This window comes from Callorhinchus milii, unplaced genomic scaffold, assembly GCF_018977255.1.
Source record: "Callorhinchus milii isolate IMCB2004 unplaced genomic scaffold, IMCB_Cmil_1.0 Scaffold14, whole genome shotgun sequence".
In the NCBI taxonomy this organism is placed as follows: domain Eukaryota; kingdom Metazoa; phylum Chordata; class Chondrichthyes; order Chimaeriformes; family Callorhinchidae; genus Callorhinchus; species Callorhinchus milii.
The window spans coordinates 16438713-16458941 of NW_024704755.1; the positions used below are offsets into that span (position 1 = coordinate 16438713).

The 20229-nt window shown below is 48.0% G+C and overlaps 1 protein-coding gene across 3 annotated transcripts in view; it reads left to right on the forward strand.

Annotated features, from left to right (window-relative positions):
• The window catches only part of LOC103186664 (RNA-binding Raly-like protein), a 215206-nt gene that overhangs the window by 134950 nt on the left and 60027 nt on the right, over positions 1-20229 (forward strand). The window contains exon 1 of one of the 3 annotated variants that reach the window (XM_042340297.1): positions 4264-4376. The exons of the other annotated variants lie outside the window; for them this stretch is intronic. Within the exon in view, the coding sequence (XP_042196231.1) occupies positions 4337-4376 (40 nt within the window). The 5' untranslated portion in view covers positions 4264-4336. Of the gene's footprint in view, positions 1-4263; positions 4377-20229 lie in introns of those variants that run through there. 3 annotated transcript variants of the gene reach the window in all.

Sequence of the window (20229 nt, forward strand, 5' to 3'; positions counted from 1 at the left end):
GGGCACTGATTTAAAATAGTTGTTAAAAGAAACAGAGGGAAGGGGAGGAGAAATGTTTTCACACAGACAGTTGTTGGGATCTGGAATGCATTGCCTGAAAGGCCGGTGGGAACCGATTTGATAACAGCTTTTAAGAGAGAAGTAGATAATTATTTGGAGAGAACAAGTTTGTAGAGCTATGAGGAGAGAGCGGGGGAGTGGGGTTGATCAGGGCTATGGGGGGAGCACAGGGGAGTGGGGTTGATCAGGGCTATGGGGAGAGAGCGGGAGAGTGGGGTTGATCAGGGCTATGGGGAGAGCCGGGGGGTGGGGGGGGGGAGGAGTGTGGTAGATTTGGAAGCTCTTTTCAAAGACTGGCACAGACACGACGGTGCGAATGGCCTCCTTCTGTGCTGTATGATTCTGTGAACCACTATACACACTCCCACTCTGCTCCCACTTTCATGCAAAATGCACAGTCTATTCTGTGAAGCTCTTTGAGATGTCTCGAAGATGTGATAAGGTGCTATATGAAATGCAAGGAGTATTATTATTATTAATTCCCCTCCTTAAGCCACCGTCTAATCCCCTTCTAAAAGAAGTTGCAGACTTTGCTTTAACAATAGTCTGTGGCAGAGAATTCCGCAACCCTTTCTAATTTCTATCCTCCCCTTAACTGACTGGTCTTCACTTTTAGAGAGGTATCTGAGGCCAAAGGTTCTACCTAGTCTTAAACTTTAAGGCCATTTTGCCTTTAAATTGAACCTGCCACAGATTTGTGGGCAATTCTTTAACTTAAGTCTAGTCCTGTAGCTCAGTTGTTAGAGCACTCGCTTTGCAAGTGAGAGACCTGAGTTCAATCCCAGGCAGAGGGCGAAACCTTGGGCAAGTTTTCTTACTCCACACAGAGCCTAATAATAATCCCTCCAAAACCAAAAACAATAATAAATTGGTCATTTTCAATCTACGACTGTTTGTGGGTCATTGCTGTGCGCAATTGGCTGCCGCGTTCGCCCACAAATAGACAGTCAATTCACTTTACAGTGTGTTCTGTGAAGCACTTTGGGACGTCCTCCCGACGTGAAAAGCGCTATATTAAAAGCAAGGATTATTAAAAAGCAAATGACTGACTGATTATAAATTGTCCAAAACTCCCTGAGATTTGAGAGACCAGATGTGATTTTAAGCCCAATATTCTTAATCAAAAATCACACAGAAAAAATCTAGCAACTTACAAATATACAGCCTCCCTTACACAGGGTAGCGCTTGACAGTGGCGGAGCACGACACTGGGGGGGGGAGGTGACCGTAGGCACGGTCGAAGAGGAAGTCTTCAGGTGTGACCTCAAGATAGGGAAGTTAAGGGCCAAGGTGGAGGGATAAAGGAAGAATGTTCCAGAGTTTTGGAAAGCTCAGCTACCGATGGTGGAATGGAGGGCACGAGGGACATGCAGGAGGCCCGAGCCAGTTGAGCGGAGGCTGTATTTATGACAAATTCTAGACTCTCTGAATTGCCAATTAGAGGAGACCCAGGTGGCATTCTCTCCAGCAGTGTGCAAAATAATAATAATAATCCTTGCATTTAATATCGCACCTTATTACATCGTTGAAACATTTCAAAGCCCTTCATATATAACATTCAGAGAGTCTGGAGGACTGAAGACCTTAATTTAGAGCACTTGGATTGTTAGCAAAATCATTTAGGAGAGAGAAAGTTTAGAAGAAATAAATCTCTTCAGTCCGCGCCATGACGGGCACTGCCTACCACCACCTCCGCAACATTGCCAGACTCCGCCACTGCCTCACCCCTCAGGCTGTCGAAATCCTCACCCACACATTCGTCACCTCAAGGCTTGATTACGGGAACTCCCTCCTCATCGGCCTTCCCAACTCTTCCCTTCACAAACTGCAGATCATCCAAAACTCTGCAGCTCGTGTACTCTCATGCACCAGTGACCCCATCACTCCCACCCTCGCCCAACCCCATCACTCCCACCCTCGCCCGACTCCACCGGCTCCCCATCCCCCAGAGGATCGAGTTCAAGATCCTCGTCCTCACCTTTAAGACCATCCATGGCCTCACCCCCCTCCTACCTCTCTGACCTGCTGACTCCCTACTAACCTGCCCACTCCCTCCTGCCTGCTCCATGTCTCCCGCCCGACCCATGTGTGGGTGGCCGGGCTTTCAGCCTGTCTGCCCCCACATTCTGGAACTCCATCCCACGGTCCCTTCGCATCGCTTCCTCCCTCGCCTCCTTCAAGGCCGGTCTCAAGACCCTTCTCTTCGACCGCGCCTTTGGTCTCCCTCCTACCGCTTTGCCTTCCCTCACCCCTACAACCCCCTCCCCCATGCTCGGGCACCGACACCTGATTGTTCAGCGCTTTGGGACGTCCTCCCAACGTGAAAGGCGCTCTATAAGTGTAATTTTGTTGTTGTTGTTGTTGTTAGGGTGTGGCATTCATCACCACAAACCACCACTGAGAGAATCAACAGAGAATCAAGAATCAAGAGAATAGTTTATGAGGCATGTGACGTCTAAGCAGCAAACACCCTGAGGGCCATTGGGACTGAAATTCCACTGAGTCTTAGCCCATAGAGCATTGTGTTTTTTTTGTCTCGTGGAGTCCTGCAGCTCAGTGGTTGGAGCACTCGACTTGCAAGCGAGAAGACCTGGGTTTGATTCCCAGCAGGAGAAACCTTGGGAAAGTTTCCTTACTCCACACGCCTCTATTTACCTAAGTAGGAACCTGGTTGTTTGTTGATTGGCGGATCACTTTTCCGGGGGTAATATCCCTTCAAAAATAAATAACTAAAACAATAATAAATTGGTCACTTCAATCCATGGCTGTTTGTGGGACACCGCTGCGCGCAATTGGCTGCCGCGTTTCCCCCATAAAATATACAGTCAATTCACTTTACAGTATATTCTGTGAAGGTCTTTGAGACGTCTCGAAGACGTTATAAGGCTCTGTATCAAATGTAATGATTATTATTAGTGTTATTGTGATTATTGTTTGTGCTGCTCTACAAGATCAAGTAATGTGAGATTGGTACAGTCCGGGGCTCTCCCTGTCCGGGAGGCGGTGGTGGTGCAGTCTGTAGCTGGTGATAGGCCGATCACAGTGTGTCTGACACACACACACAGGGAGACACACAGGGAGACAGACACACACACACAGGGAGACAGACAGGGAGACAGACACACACACACACAGGGAGACAGACAGGGAGACAGACACACACACACACACAGGGAGACAGACACACACACACACAGGGAGACAGACAGGGAGACAGACACACACACACACACACAGGGAGACAGACACACACACACAGGGAGACAGACACACACACACACAGGGAGACAGACACACACACACAGGGAGACACACAGGGAGACAGACACACACACACAGGGAGACACACAGGGAGACAGACACACACACACAGGGAGACAGACACACACACACAGGGAGACAGACACACACACACACACACAGGGAGACAGACACACACACACAGGGAGACAGACACACACACACACAGGGAGACACACAGGGAGACAGACACACACACACACAGGGAGACAGACACACACACACACAGGGAGACACACAGGGAGACAGACACACACACACACAGGGAGACAGACAGGGAGACAGACACACACACACACAGGGAGACAGACACACACACACACACAGGGAGACAGACACACAGACACACACACACACAGGGAGACAGACACACACAGACACACAGGGAGACAGACACACATGGACACACAGGGAGACACACACATGGACACACAGGGAGACAGACACATGGACACACAGGGAGACAGACACATGGACACACAGGGAGACAGACACATGGACACACGGGGAGACAGACACACACACACACACAGGGAGACAGACACACACACACACACAGGGAGACACACAGGGAGACAGACACACACACACACACACAGGGAGACACACACACACACAGGGAGACAGACACACACACACACAGGGAGACAGACACACACACAGGGAGACAGACACACACACACAGGGAGACAGACACACACACACACAGGGAGACAGACACACACACACACACACACAGGGAGACACACAGGGAGACACACAGGGAGACAGACACACACACAGGGAGACAGACACACACACACACACAGGGACACACACAGGGAGACAGACACACACACACAGGGACACACACAGGGACACACACACACACACACAGACATACACACAGGGAGTAAGAGACAGAGACCCACACACAGACCCACACACAGACGGTGTCACAGACACACACAGTCGGGGTTGGCAGTGACGAGGCGCCATGACTTTGTTCAAGAAGAAGCCGCGCAGCAGCCAGAGACGTGAGTGACCCCCACCCCCCCCCCCAACACCCCCCCCCCCCGGGCCTCCCCCCCCCCCCCGGCCCTGCCCCCCGGGCCTCCCCCCCCAACACCCCCCCCCCCCCGGGCCCTGCCCCCACACACACCACCCCCCCCCGGGCCCTGCCCCCCCCCCCCCCCGGCCTCCCCCCCCCCCCCCGGCCCTGCCCCCGGGCCTCCCCCCCAACACCCCCCCCCCCGGGCCCTGCCCCCCCCACACACCACCCCCCCCCCGGCCCTGCCCCCCGGGCCTCCCCCCCCAACACCCCCCCCCCCGGGCCCTGCCCCCCCACACACCACCCCCCCCGGCCCTGCCCCCCCCCCCCCGGCCCTGCCCCCCCCAACACCCCCCCCCCCGGGCCTCCCCCCCCAACACCCCCCCCCCCGGGCCCTGCCCCCCCCCCCGGGCCCTGCACCCCCCACACCCCCCCCCCCGGGCCTCCCCCCCCAACACCCCCCCCACCGGGCCCTGCCCCCCCCCCCGGGCCCTGCCCCCCCACACCCCCCCCCCCGGGCCTCCCCCCCCCCCCCCCCCCCGGGCCCTGCCACCCCCAACACCCCCCCCCCGGCCTCCCCCCCCGGCCCTCCCCCCCCCCCCCCCGGGCCCTCCCCCCCCCCCCGGCCCTGCCCCCCCAACACCCCCCCGGGCCCTGCCCCCCCCCCCCCCCCCGGCCCTGCCCCCCCCAACACCCCCCCCGGCCCTGCCCCCCCCCCGGGCCCTGCCACCCCCCCCCCCGGCCTCCCCCCACCCCCCCCCCCCGGGCCTTGTTGTTGTTGATGGTGTGGCGGGCCAGGCAGGGGACGTGGAGTTGGCCGCAGCCTGTTGAGTGGAATGGAGCATCTTCTACACTTAAAAAAAAGATGGATGTTTGAGTATGTGCAGTATTGAATTGCTGATGTTTTACCATGAGTCACAGTCGCCTCCTGCTCCCAAGACAGTAAATAATAATATAATAATCACAATACTTGCATTTGAGAAGTCACAAAGCGCTTCACGGAATATATTGTGTACTTTATGGGCAAAACGCGGCAGCCAATTAGCACAGCCTTCACCAATCGACTCAACAACTGGGTTCCTGCTTACTGCTAGGTAAACAGAGGTGTGTGGAGTAAGGAAACTTTCCTAAGGTTTCGTCCTGCCGGGAATCGAACCAGAGTCTCTCGCTTGCGAGGCGAGTGTTCTAACCACTGAGCTACAGGATTCCACAGTTCATTGAATTCAATGTGTTGGAGTAAATCCACAAACCAGGGGCACTGGCCGCTGATTCTGTGAGGTCAGAGTATTAAGGGATATGGGGCAAGTATGGGGCAAGGCGGGTAATTGGAATTGAGGTACAGCTCAGTCATGATCTTGTGGAATGGTGGATGAGGCTCGAGGGGCTGAATGGCCTAATCCTGTTCTATGTGTCTGCCTCAGGCCCCATGCATGGCGCTACTGCCCAGAGGGTGAGGTTGACAAACATCTTGCGTCTTGAGACGTGAAAGACACTGCCATCCGACAGCTTGTCACATGTCTCCCTGGTAATCGAGATTGCTGATCCAGACTGAGTCACTGTTAATTAATTCTAGGCTGTTTCTCATTACAGGCAATTAACATTACTGACTGATTTATGAAGCTTTTGACGTGAAGCCATCATTATAGTTGGATGTATAATTTACAATCATTGAATCATAGAATATTACAGCACAGAAGGAGGCCATTCGGCCCATTGTGCCTGTGCCGGCTCTTTGGAAGAGCGCCCCTATCAGTCTCACTTCCCCGCTCTTTCCCCATATCCTTGTAAATTTATCCTCTTCAAGTACCTTGGTGCAAGGGTGTGACTTGTGACTCAACGTCATGAAAGAACTTTACCTCCTATGATCTCCAGAGGGGAAAGACGCTGTATGTATGAATGTAAATTTGTAGTGGTTTTTGTATGTTTCATTTTGCACACAGCGAGATTCCATCTAAATTCAATTTGTTTTACAGTATATTCTGTGACGTGCTTTGGGATGTCTCGAAGTCGTGGTGATAAAGCGCTATATCAAATCCAAGGATTGTTATTATTTTTATAGGCAGATTTCTCACTTTCTACATCCTACCATTGTATGTTCCCCTGAGCAGTGTTACAGCTATAATTAACAGTTGGGGAGATGTCACCAGGGAGAACGGTGGAGGCCTGGAAACTGAGATTCATTTAAGATGGAATAGGGAAACAGCAAGATCTTTCTCTGTAGTGCTCGTGATATTTTCTCTGACTCCCTCTCTCTCCCACCATCATTTCCTTTCCCAGCTGCATTCCATTTAGCCAAAGGACAGCACCTCTGACATTGCAGGGCTCCCCCAACACTGCATCAGAGTGTTAGCCTGGACTGTGAGCTCAAAGGAGCAAACCACAACCTTCTGAGTTGGAGGCCACTGAGCTTGATTGCTGATGTGTTTTTTGTTCTGGTTTCAAAGCCCAGAGAGTTTGCATTGCTCAGGTTGAGACTTGCTCTAAACTTGTTTGCTTTGCACAGTAGCTAATTTGCACACCGTGTCCCACAACCCGCCTTTCTGTTCTCTCCGCTTTGAAAACCCATTGATGATCCACCCATTTTGACCAACCTCCTCCCTTTTACTCTCTTTCCATCTCCCTCCCTGCGCCACCCGCCTCTGATTTGAGATGTTTTTCTAAGTGCAAGTTGTTATGGGTGTTGCTGTTGGGGAGGTTGTCAAGCCCTGCATGAAGGGATGTCAATAGTTGAAATGAATGGAATTGGAGATGGCATGACCACTGACTGAGATGGCCAGGAGCTTCATTGGGAAAGCTGGCTTCTGTGCTGCTGTTACAGCCAGCATGGGAGACGAGGGTTTCAGCTGTGGGCAGGTGGGGTTGGCTAAATATTCTGGCTTCGAGGCTTCAAGTTTCCTTACTCCACACAGAGCCTAATAATAATCCCTCCAAAACTAAAAACAATAATAATTGGTCATTTTCAATCCATGACTGTTTGTGGGACATTGCTGTGCACAATTGGCTGCCGCGTTCGCCCACAAATATACAGTCAATTCACTTTACAGTGTGTTTTCTGTGAAGCGCTTTGGGACGTCCTCCCGACGTGAAAAGCGCTATATTCAAAATGCAAGGATTATTATTATTATAATTATTGAATCAATGAATTGCAGCTGTTGTTTGTGGTTTGGAAAAGAATAAGTCAATGTGATTTGCTCCAAACCAAACTCAAAATCATATATAAAAAATCTTTTGAAGCGCTTTGAGAGCTTCTCCCGATGTGAAAGGTGCTGTACCAAATGTAAGATTATTGTGATCGATTTATAGAATTATCAAAGTGCCTATGTATTTGTAGCTGAATGTGGCAGTCAATTTTCGTACAGCAATGTCTCACAAACAATGACTGAGTGAGTGACCGATTTTATTTGGGGGCTATTGGCCAGGACACCAGGAGAGAGAAACTCCCTTCACTTTTTGAACAGCACCAAGAGATCTTTAACGTGGAGATATATTTTACAGTGTACCCTGTGAAGCGCTTTAGGGACGTCTCAAAGACGTGATGAGGCGTTGTATCAAATGCAAGTATTTTATTAATAGAACATCCATCTGAACTGTGTCAAATACAAGGACTGCGCTTATTATTGGTCCATTGAGTTGAGTATCGGATGGGGATGCGGTGTGGGGAGGGGGCGGGTGAATTACAGAGGAATATTATAACAAGGCCAAAGCGGTCTATTAGCTGCAGCTCCAGGCATGTAATTACTGCACCTCTTCCTGTACCCACATCTCAAAGCCTAATTGCCCAGGCCGTCATTGGGAGTCTGACACACAGCTATTTCATCTGCTAATGAGTAATAATAGGGTGTGCCAGACTTCATCTCACTGAGACAGCCGCTGTAATGAGGGCTCCATTTTGCTCCTTGCACTGGCTTGATAAATGGCATAATCAGCTATTAATTGTCGGCTGGCAAATGAAGGCGATTGTACTTCGTGAACAACCTTCGTGGTGGAGAATCCAGCAATATCTCTTCTGCTGCGATCCACCTGTTAACAATACTTTGTTACAATCCATTTATATGCTCAGCTGGAGGATGTCTGAGAAATTTCAGCATCCAACGCTCAAAGTGAAGCTCCTTCTACACTGTCCATCCCAGGTCAGGGTTAGAGACACAGTAAAGTTCCTTCTACAATGGCTATCCACGCTCCCAGGTCAGTGACAGCACTGGCTACATACCAAGTACAGCTCCCTTGACCCTGTTAACCATGCAACCCAAAGCCCTGAAGGGGCTTTAGGGGACCACTAACAACTAGAGTTGGTGGATTTAGTTGGTTCAACTCCAGCAGCTACCCCAACACAGTCTGGGGTGAGCAGTGTGTGTCCCTCTCTAGGGAGATATATGGATGGGTTTCCATGTGTCAGATATCCAGCTGATCAGTTGCAATCTCTGCTGTAGCCCGTCCTCACCACTGACAGACCTGGTGCCTTCGCCAGGCTGTTGCTGTTGCCCTTCACATACCACAACCTTATCATAATGACGATTGGAAGTGAACTCATTCAGTCTGTCCCAGCGAGGGGCAATGCTAAGAGGGAGGAACTAAATTAACATGTTAAAGGTTATTATAGAAAATCGTCCTGTGAGGTTTCTCAATTACAAGTCCTGTACCTTAGGTGGAGTCCTGTTGAGTAGTTAGAGCACGCAAGCGAGAGACCCTGGTTTTGATTCGCGGGCAGGACAAAATGTTGGGCAAGTCTCCTTACTCCACAAGCCTCTGTTCACCTAACAGTAAATGGGAACCCAGTTGTTAGTCGATTGGTGGATCAAATTTCCAGGGGAAATAATTCCTGATAAAAAAAACTACTAATAATTTGGTCACTCAATCCACGACTGTTTGCGGGACACTGCTGTGCGCAATTGGCTGCCGCGTTTCGCCCACAAAATACAGAGTCAATCCACTTTACAGCCTATTCTGTGAAGCGCTTTGAGATGTCTCGAAGATGTGATAGGGCGCTCTATCAAATGCAAGGATTATTATTATAAGGGGTTTAGAAAATGTGGATTCAATTCAGTTTTTCATTTCTTGGAGGATCAACAGCTGTAGATATATCAATAAAGGGGCCTTCAATGCGGTGGTTTTAAACAAGGTTGAATAACAAGCAGGGAGGGGGACATGGCACTGACCTGCTCTGACTCCATCTACCTTTGGGACTTTTGGACTTTCCGTGGGTCGGTGTGACCGGACAGGAGGAAGTTCCCCACTCGGTTTCCTTATCAAGCAAATCATCCCATTTAAAAATGCCTACATGTTAGACACTGATTGAGTAGTGGCATTACAGACTGCTCCACCATATGGTGCGTCTGGTAGAATTAACGTCCAAACAAACACAGCACCCTGTCATTCAGACATCATGTTACAGGAAGGCGCAGCACGGTACAGAACAGAAATAGCGCTTTGTCGATGAGTATGAGCTGGAAAGTAGCAATTACTGTTTATAATGCACTAATTCTCCCTTGCTGATTAGGGGGAATGCAGTCTTCAGACTGTTTAAACAGCGGCTGCCAAACCAGCCAAGTTGTGTGATCATAAAAATGTCTCAAACCTCGTCCCAAATATTAGGGGATGGAAAATTCTCCCCCATTAGGAAATAAACCCTTGCATTTGATATAGCGATGTATCAACAACAACAACAACAACAAGATTCCATTTATAGAGCGCTTTTCACGTCGGGAAGACGTCCCAAGGCGCTGTACAGTTGGGTCAGGACCCGAGCAGTGGGGGGAAATGGTCAGGGTGAGGGGAGGGGAGGGAGGGAGCGAGGAGGGGGTACAGAGTCGAGAGGGGAGTTGAAGGCTCGGTCAAAGAGAAAGGCCTTGAGACCGGCCTTGAAGGAGGAAAGGGAGGAGGCGGCGAAGGCACTGGGGATAGAGTTCCAGAGCCTGGGGGCTGAGAGGCTGAAGGCCACCGATGGTAGGGCGGTTGGGGCGGGGGATGTGGAGCAGACCGGAGCCAGAGGAACGGAGGGTACGGGCAGGTAGGTAGGGGGATAGTAGGTCAGAGAGGTAGGAGGGAGCGAGGCCGTGAATGGCCTTGTAGGTGAGGATGAGGATCTTGAATTCGAAATCAAGGCATCGAGATAGCTCGAAGCACATCACAGGATTTTGCTGTTAAGTGTATTTATTGGCGAACACGATTTACACACAGCAATGTCTCATAACCAGCCATGGAGTGAATGACCCAATTTTATTTGGGGGATTGTTGGCCAGGACACCAGGAAAGAGAAACTCTTCTCTTTTCAAATAGTGCCTTTAACAACCACCTGAACAGGCAGGCAGGACCTCGGTTTAACGTCTCGAAGGACAGTACTACTAACAATGCAGGGTTCCCCCCAGCACTGCATTGGAGTGCCAGCCTGTGTAAGGTTATGAGTTCAAAGTTCTGACGTGGGTCTTGAGCCCTCAACCTTCTGACTCAGAAGGGAGAGTGCTACCAACTGAGTATTAGAATGTGTATAGACACTTCTCAACTACAACAACTTGCATTTATGTAGCTCCCTTCACGCAGGGTAGCGTCTCGGAGCGCTTGCCAGTGGCGGAGTCTGACCCTCGAGGGAGGGAGGGAGGGAGGGGGTGACCATAAGCAAGATCAAAACGGAAGGTCTTTAGGTGGGATTTGAAAGTGGGCTGGAAGGGAGCAAGGTGGAGGGATATTGAGGGAGAGTTCCAGAGTTTAAATATTAGACAACATGAATGTCGGACAGTTTGGTTCGTACAGAGGCAGAGCTTGGGACTGCAACCTTCTTGGTTTTAATACACTAATTCCTTCTGAAGCTGGTCAAATGGCTACCATGCAGACATGGCGTGGCAGGAGAAAGATGTGGAGTCTCCCTGGGCTTGAGTTGGCTCTGATGACACTCTCGGTCCAAAACTTCCAAACAGGCAGATGAGACTTTGATTTAACATCTTGTCCAAAGCTTGGCACCTCCAACAATGTCAATGTCCATAGACTGTGAGCTCAAAATCCTGTCGTGGAGCTTGAACCCACAACCTTCTGACCGAGATGATAACTACGATAGCTTTGTTCTATGAATGATGGGATAATTGATGTTGATCAGAACGAGAAAATTATACAGTACCATCATCAATGGTCCTCCCGACTACATTTCAGAATTTCCCAAACTTAAGAGCTGAACGTGTGGGCAGACCTGTATTGCACCTTTAACCCTTCACCCTAATGTAGTGTAGTGTAAGGATGAAAAATTGCCACTTCCTACCTCTTTAGGTAAATATAAAAAGATTTACAACAGAGCAGTAGACATGTAATCTTTATATTGGTTGGTTTTAATGGATTTGGTGATGCGTTTACGATGCAATTTCCTTAAAAAAATAATAATTAGTCATTCAATCCATGACTGTTTGTGGGACGCTGCTGTGCGCAATTGGGTGCTGCATTTCTCTCATAAAATATACAATCAATTCACTTTACAGTATATTCTGTGAAAGCTTTGATAAGTCTAGAATATGTTAAAAATGCAATATTAAATGCTATGATTATTCGTTATTATCAGTGTCCTATATCCTATCATTTATAGTGGAAAACAGTAGTGGGTAACAAAGAGTGGCTCAGTCAGGACCACTCTCACTTCTGAGTCGAACGATTCTGGATAATAATAATAATAATAATAATAATAATAATAATAATAATAATAATCCTTGCATTTGATATAGCGCTTTTGACGTCGGGAGGACGTCCCAAAGCGCTTCACAGAACACACTGTAAAGTGAATTGACTGTATATTTGTGGGCGAACGCGGCAGCCAATTGCGCACAGCAATGTCCCACAAACAATCGTAGATTGAAAATGACCAATTTATTATTGTTTTGGGTTTTTGGAGGGATTATTATTAGGATGGTTGGGAACTCGAGCTGACAGTCTGGCCTAACAGTGCAGTGCAGTGCTGGGGGGAACGCTGCATTGTTGGAGGTGCCATCCTTCAGCTGAAGCATTAAACTAAGATCCCATCTACCTGCTCCAGTGGATATTAATGATCCTGTGACTATTGGAAAAGAGAAGGGAGTTTCTCCTGGTGTCTTGGCCAACAAACCATAGGTCTCATTCATCTCAGCACTGTTAGTCCAACCTTGGCCGTGTGCAGATTTATTGCCTTACAAAGCCAAGTACTCTATTTGACAGCACTCCCCTGTGAAGCCCATGGTATTACGGTACGTTATGTTAAATACAAGGTTTATTGTAATTAAAATTTTGGATGATGTAAATAAAAAAGCTAAGCTGTGCTCTCTATGGCAATAGGGTGCCTAAATTGATATGAAGCTGATGGAATATGTGACAGTCTTAATATGTTGCACGATTGTTGCACAACATTACCCACCAAGGTCTTTGTACGAGCTACATATGTATGAGCTTGAGCTTCAATATGTATTGAAGACCTCAGACAGCGAAGAGCGAGAGAGCCATGGCCTGGGTTGCACAGTCAAGCAAAAGGCCCTATTGCCATGGAAACTGCCCAAAGGACTATTCTTTCTGGGGCCTCTTTATGGCTGCTCGCCCAAGCTGCCTGATATAATATGTTTACATATTCAGATCTTTGCAGCTGGGAAGATTTCTTACCCCCTGCACCTTTTCAAAAACTCCTCAAAAGTGCTTCACAGGCGATTGTTGTTCAGTGTAGTGTAAGTGTATTTTTGTCAGTAAACACAACATTCTTTTGTACCAGCGAGGTTTCCTCAACTGGCACCTTGGCTTCAGCGGCTCATCCGAAGGACGGTGCCTCTGGTAGTGCGCCGTTTTCCCCCAGCACTGCACTGAAGTGTAAGCCTAGACTGTGAGCTCAAAGCCCCAACGCGGGGCCTTGAACCTGCAACTTGCTGACCCACAGGCCAGAGCGCTACTTAGAGTTATAAATAATAATAATAATCCTTGCATTTGGTGCCACCCATCTCGTACCTTTGATCATCCTCCTTCCTCCACCCCTTTGCCCTCCAGCCTACTTGCCTTCCACCCCGTCCCCAGATCTGATGCAAGCCCCCTCTTCACCCAGTGCCTTGGGACGTCCTCCTGATGTGAAAGGCGCTATACAAATGCAGTTTGTTGTTGTAGCACCTTTCACATCAGGAGGATGTCTCAAAGCCCTTCAAGAACAGGGTAGCCAATTTGCGCATAGCAATGTCCTACAAACAGCCATTATCCATTAAAATGGAAGTTGGCTGCTATGAATTTCTATTTAATGAACTCATCGCATAACATCAAAGTATGTTCTGTATTCAAATGATGCGGGATACAGCCTGGAGATCTGCTGGCAGTCTCACTCACTTCAATTACAAAATGCTATCAACGTCTAAATTGCCCAACCCATAACAACTAGAAACACCACCTCTGCTCTTGTCAAACCACCTCTGTCAAACCTTCCTCCCCCCACCCTCCTCATGGGTGAACAGCCCCAGGATGTCCTTGTCGCCCTATCCACAAAGTTCTGGAATTAATCTACAGGATTATTCAGCCAGAAAATTACAAGATTTTCTCGGCGAATTAGCAAAATTAGAATCTGCCTCTCCTCCCTTCACCTTCTTACCCTCCATCCCTCCCTCTGCCATTCTTTCCTTTCTTTCCCCACCCCCCATTTCCTCTATCTCTCCCCCTATCTCTCCGCCTCTCTCCTTTCTCCTCCCTCCCTCTCTGTCCCCAACTCCTCTCATTCCTTCCATCTCGCAATCCCTTGCTTTTCTTGTCGCCCTCCCTTCCTCTCTCTCTCTCTGCCTCTCTCGTGACTTCTCTCTCATGTCACAGCCGATGGCCTTTTATTCCCACTGAACACGCCTCACTATGCCGCCTCCCCCCATGTAGTCTCTGTGCCAGATTTTCAATCTCCTGTTCCTGCAAGTAGCCAATCCATTAAAGTAATTGTTCCATCGATTCCACAATGATTCCTGCTGGAAGCTTTGTGCTCTCGGCATTCTTGGGGAAGGAGGAGAGTTGGTGTTCAGTCGAGTTGATTTGCGTTGAAATCTGCTGTCGTCGTCTCACGTTTCACAGGTTCTCCACTCTTAATTTAATTGTCAACTGAACTAGTATTTTCATTTGGTATCATCAGCAGTGGGTAACTTTATGATAGAACGTCGATGTGTTTCAGCAGGAGATTCATCACCAGGAGAGATAGCATTACCGCGAGACAAAGACTCCTTTGTCATCCTCTCAGTTTCCACATACAAATAGTGATGCCCATTAACCCTTGCCGTCCTTTTGTGGCGCTCGCTTCAAGGTGACTGGTCAAAACTCCACACTCTGGGTTGCCCAAGTTTTGGCTCTTTCCACCCTGTGCCTAAAACTCTCCGGAATTAGATAAGCAAGGCGCGACCCTCCAGGAATGGATTGTCCGTTCCACTCCAGCCATGTGTGCGGAATTCTAACTGACCCAATTAAGCAAGGTTCTGCCCGCCTGCCCAAAAAACTTGATGGATGGACAGAGCAATGACATACATTTGAAATACAGCCTTTCACATAAGCAGGACTTCTCAAAGACATTCCCTTCACTTTTCACACTTTACCATGGCATCCACCTGAAAGGGCACACAGGATCTCAGTTTAAGATCTTATCTGAATGCACCTCTGACAATGCAGAGCTCCCCCCAGCAGGGCACTGGAGTGTCAATCTGGATATTGTAAGTTTAAAGTCCCAATGTGAGACTTGAATACACAACTTTCTGACTCCGAGGCAGGGAGTGCTCCCCACTGAGACAGGCTGACATATGGCTGAATGTCAGAACGGAGTGAACAAGCGCCACTTATATTGCAATCTCACTAATTATAGCCACGGCATTAAACTATCAACATTGCTGACCAGTCCCTTACCAACGCCAGTGAGTCCAGCGTGGACCAGTGTCAGCTTGAGGTAGCGAGGGCTAATGGATGGAATCTGTGGCTGAGTGACAGAATGTCAGGACACAGAGTGAGCAAGCTCCACTTATATTGCAATGTCACTAATTATAGCCGCAGTCATTAAACTTTCAACATTGGTGACCTGTCTCTTTATCTTCTCCCTCTATTGGCATGAGAACACAAAGAATATTCTGGGGGCAATGCACTCAGCAAAGGCTTCCAGGTTTGGAGACTCTTAAAAGTTTGATGATGGGTTTCTAAATGTCAGCCACCCAGCTGACCAAACAAAGTCTCTCTTAAATCTGCAACCGGCTATTTCATAATTTATGGCCGTCTGTTTTTGGAGTCACCCAGTGGAAACAGCCTATTAATGTCCACCTTATCAATCTTTTCATTATTTGAAACACTGTTATCAGCTCCCCTCTCAATTCTCTCATCTCCAGAGAGAAATCTCTATAAACTGTTCAGTTTTTTTTTGACGGTCTATCCACTCACCATGATGGCATCTTAGTACCTCTACCCTGTATTCCCTCCACTGCTTCAATCCTTTCTATAATATGCTAACCAGAACTGCAGACAGTTAATAATAATAACAATCTTTGCATTCGATATAATGCCTTATCAAGCCTTCTAGATGTCTCAAAAGCGCTTTACAGTATATATTGTAAAGTCGATTGACTGTGGGCGAAACGTGGCAGCCAATTGCGCACAGCAGTGTCCCTCAAACAGATGTGGATTGAGTGACCAAATTATTTTTTTTTGAAAGGATTATTATCCTAGGAAAAACGATCCGCCAATCGACTAACAACCAGGTTCCTACTTACTGCTAGGAAAACATTAAAGTTGGACAGCTGAGCTGTGAGGAGAGATTGAAGAGTGGAATAATAACTAATAATTTGCCTACAAAATATACAGTCAATTCCTTGACAGTATATTCTGTGAAGCGCTTGAAGATGTGATAAGGCGCTATATGAAATGCAAGGATTATTATTGTGGTGGTTAGTATGTGGACCAGGATTGTCCAGGGAAGTGGTGGAGGCAGAGAATATGGGGACTTTCAAGCAGGAATTGGATGGATTTCTAATGCCGAAGGGGATTGGGGAGTAAGTGAGACAGGGCAAAGTGTCACCAGCAGGATGGACTGTAATAGTCTCTTAGTTTGGTCAGCGGGTGACTGGCACATGTGAAAACCCGTCAGCATCCCTCTGTTTTCCGTAGGGAGCTGTCTCAGGCTGGGAGGCAAGATCATGATCCAAGTAGGAGGGTGAGGGGTGACCTGATATAGGTCTTTAAAATGATGAAAGGTTTTGATAGGGTCGACATAGGGAAGATGTTATCACTTGTGGGGGAGACCAAAACCAGGGCCATCAATATAAAATAGTCACAAATAGATCAAATAGGGAAGTTAGAAAAAATGTCTTCACACAGAGAGTAGTGGGGATATGGAACATGATGCCACAAGGAGTTGTTGGGGCAAATAACATAGATGTATTTAAGGGAAAGCTGGAGATGTACATGAGGGAGAAAGGAATAGAAGGTTATGCTTGAAGACTTAGTTGAGAAAGGGCAGGAGGAGGCTCGTGTGGAGCATAAATACTGGCATAGAGCAGTTGGGCCGAATGGCCTGATCTGTGCTGTATATTCTAATGTATTCTAATGTAAGTAGCCATTCACTGTGACTGTGTCTATCTAGAGAGTTGAGTGTTGGCTGGCTATTCTATTTCAAGTCTTGAGACGTTTGTGTTCTAGGCAAGGCTTATCATATTCGATTCCCGGGCAGGGTGAAACCTTAGGCAAGTTTCCTTACTCACATGTCTCTGTTTACCAAGGAGTAAGTAGGATTCCGGTTGTTAGTCGATTGCCAGATCGATTTTCCGGGGGTAATAAGCCTTTTAAAAAGAAATAAAAAAGAAATAATAATTGGGTTACTCAATCCACGACTGTTTGTGGGATGCTGCTGTGCGCAATTGGCTGCTGCATTTTGCTCACAAAATATAGTCAATTCACTTTACAGTACATTCTGTGAAGTGCTTTGAGTCTCATAGACCTGATAAGGCGCTATATCAAATGCGAGGATTATTATTATTATTATGGGCATCTTCTGCAGCAGTACATCATGGCTGAACCTGGATGGGGGATGGACATTGAAGCCGAGCCTGAGGTCCTACCCTTGTCAACCTCCCCATCCATAAGAGCACTTCCAACTGGCCATGGACTGTGATCAGGATCTGGAACTCAAAGCACTGTAGGATTGTACGTTCCTCTAGTCCTCGTTCCACAAGCAGTAGCTCTCCGGAACGCTCTCCAAATCGCTTTGTCCCTTCTCTCCCTGCCTTCAAAACCCTCCTGCAAACCTTTAGTCAAAGTTAAACTCCGCCCATCCTTTCCTCTCTGCTCAGTGATTCCTCACTTGTCTTTGTGAAACCTTTCATCCAATGCAAAAGGCAATTATGATGGGTTGGAGGCACCTCCTACAGTTTGATGGTTGTGGTTCACTTGTCGATGGAAGGTCAGTCAGAGCTGCTATGTTTGAGCGAGGATCAGCCAGAGTTGGGCTGTGGAACATTGCAATGCTCTGTGGAGGAGCACAAGGGCAATGGGCACTGAATATCAGCACTCGCTTGGCTGGTTGCTGTCTCCAGGGAGCTGGATAGATAACTAAGCAATTACCACAGTGCCTTTGGAGGAAGGTGTCAGTGTTTTAATGAACTGTCATTAAAGAGGACCTGGAGGCAGGAAGGGAGAAGGTTGGAGGTTTATTGCTCCCACTCCAGCCATCTGCTGACAAAGGGGGATTGAATAGCTTCATTAAAAGATAGGAACGGGGCCTCAGGAGGAATGGCACTCTGTAATGAGTTTGTGTCGGCAAAGGAACTTTGTGAATAGTTTTGTCTACGAGTTCCAGATAGGTGCGCTGAGGAACGAGCTCGCCCCAGCTGGCGCTAACAAGCTGCCCGTGCTGTTATAGCTGTTATAGCGTTTCACAATGACAGGCCATTGTCAGAATGTCACCTTGCAATGGGAACATTACTCTGCAAAGCGTAATGTGCTGATAACACTACTGCCGCATCACGTACAAGCTCTCCCGAGGATTTCATTTTGACACCTCAGCTTTCCCAGCTCAGATAAAGGATTCTGTTACACTTCCTTTAATCAAAGCGCTGGTCCTTTTTTCCATCCATCTCTTCGGATGAGATGTTAAACCGAGGTCCCGTCTGCCTGTTCAGATGGATGTTGAAGGTCCCATGCGACTATTTGTAAGGAGAAGGGAGTTTCTCCCTTTAGGAATTGAGAATTAAATTAAAAATTAAAAGTGGCCAGCTCCCGATTAGACCAGGAGCTCGCTGCTTCCAATCCTGAGCTGAGCTGAGTGTGCTGATCTGGTCATGGGCTGCCAGGGTGACTAAACTGGCCCTGACCTGTCCAGCGCAAGGGAGTCGAAAACTAGCCAGGGTTCCTGCACCCTCTACTTGCGGTGCCTGTGTGTGGCCGCTGGCTGGGAGAGGTTAGGCTGGAGTCTGACGCCCTGTTACGGTTGAGTAACCTGCTGAAAAGGCTCTCAAATGGGTAATGGCCACATGGGGTGGGGAGTGCTGGTGGGTCCCATTTACCACAGAGAGAGGCCACGCCATAAATAATAATAAATAACTAATCTTTGCATTTGATATAGAGCCTTACCACGTAGTTCTGACATCTCAAAGCGTTTCACAGAATAGACTGTAAAGTGAATTAACTGTATATTTTGTGGGCGAAACGCGGAAGCCAATTGTGCACAGCAGCGTCCCACAAACAGTCTTGGATTGAGTGATTAAATCATTAGTAGTATTTTTTTTAGAGGGATTATAACCCACAAAAAGCAATCCGCCAACAACCGGCTTCCTACTTGTTAGGTAAACAGAGGTGGGTGGAGCAAGGAAACTTGCCTAAGGTTTCACCAGAGGCAGAAACGCTTTTGTGCCAGTCGGGAGATGATGAAAAAATAATTATGAATTAGACATGAGGATGTATTCTGCCAAAAAACCCCAAACGATGAATTTCCTGCTCTGTTTGATTACCACATAGGGAGTCTAACAATAGCATTGCGGTCTCTGTCACAGTTAAAAAAACAATCCCACGGCACTCTGTAGATTGCGATCTAATCCTCTTTTGAATTTATTTGACACAATCTGTCTCCGTCACCTCCCTGTAGCTTAACTCCCTCCAGCTCGCTCCCTCTATCTCCATTTGAAAAAATGTCTAAAAGCCTATCTCTCTGATTGCTCTTTCAGCCGCACCCCCCCAGCCACCATCTCTCACCCAACTCAAGCCTCCCATTACGTTTCCATAGTGTGTTGAGAAGTTCTTATGTGTAAGGCGTTGTTTGATGTCTATTCCACACTCTACTCTCTGTTCAATGTACAGGGTGACCAAAAAGTTGTGATTTCTACCCTATTATCTAAAATATATCATAATTTCTTTAAGACTTATTAGACATTGTAATGGTATCATGACTTTTTGGTCACCTTGTAGTTATAGCACCTGCCTGTTCCAAGCTCCATTCGTGTCTCCTTGCCTTGGAGTGAGTATGTAGCCACATAAGGCATGTCAGGGTTCTGTTTGTCAGCTCTGTATAGCATCTCAAACCGTGTGCGATAGGCAAATGGGAGGAATCGGGGATGAGCAGGGAACAAACGCTCATCCGAGTTAAGATGGACCGTGCCTGGGTGCTTCGAATATTTATCGTAAAACATAGGAACAAGAGGAGGCCATTTAGCCCTTAGAGCCTGTTCCGCCACTTAATTAGATCATAGCTGATCTGTACCTCAACTTATCCCCTTGGTTCTGGTTTCAGCGCCTTGGGACGTCCTCCCGACGTGAAAGGCGCTCTATAACTGGAATTTTGTTGTTTGTTGTTGTTGTTGTTGTTGAAGCGTTTGGAAATGATACCTGAGATGCTCTGAGCTTGCCAGCGTTGACTGTCCTGGGCTGTTGCC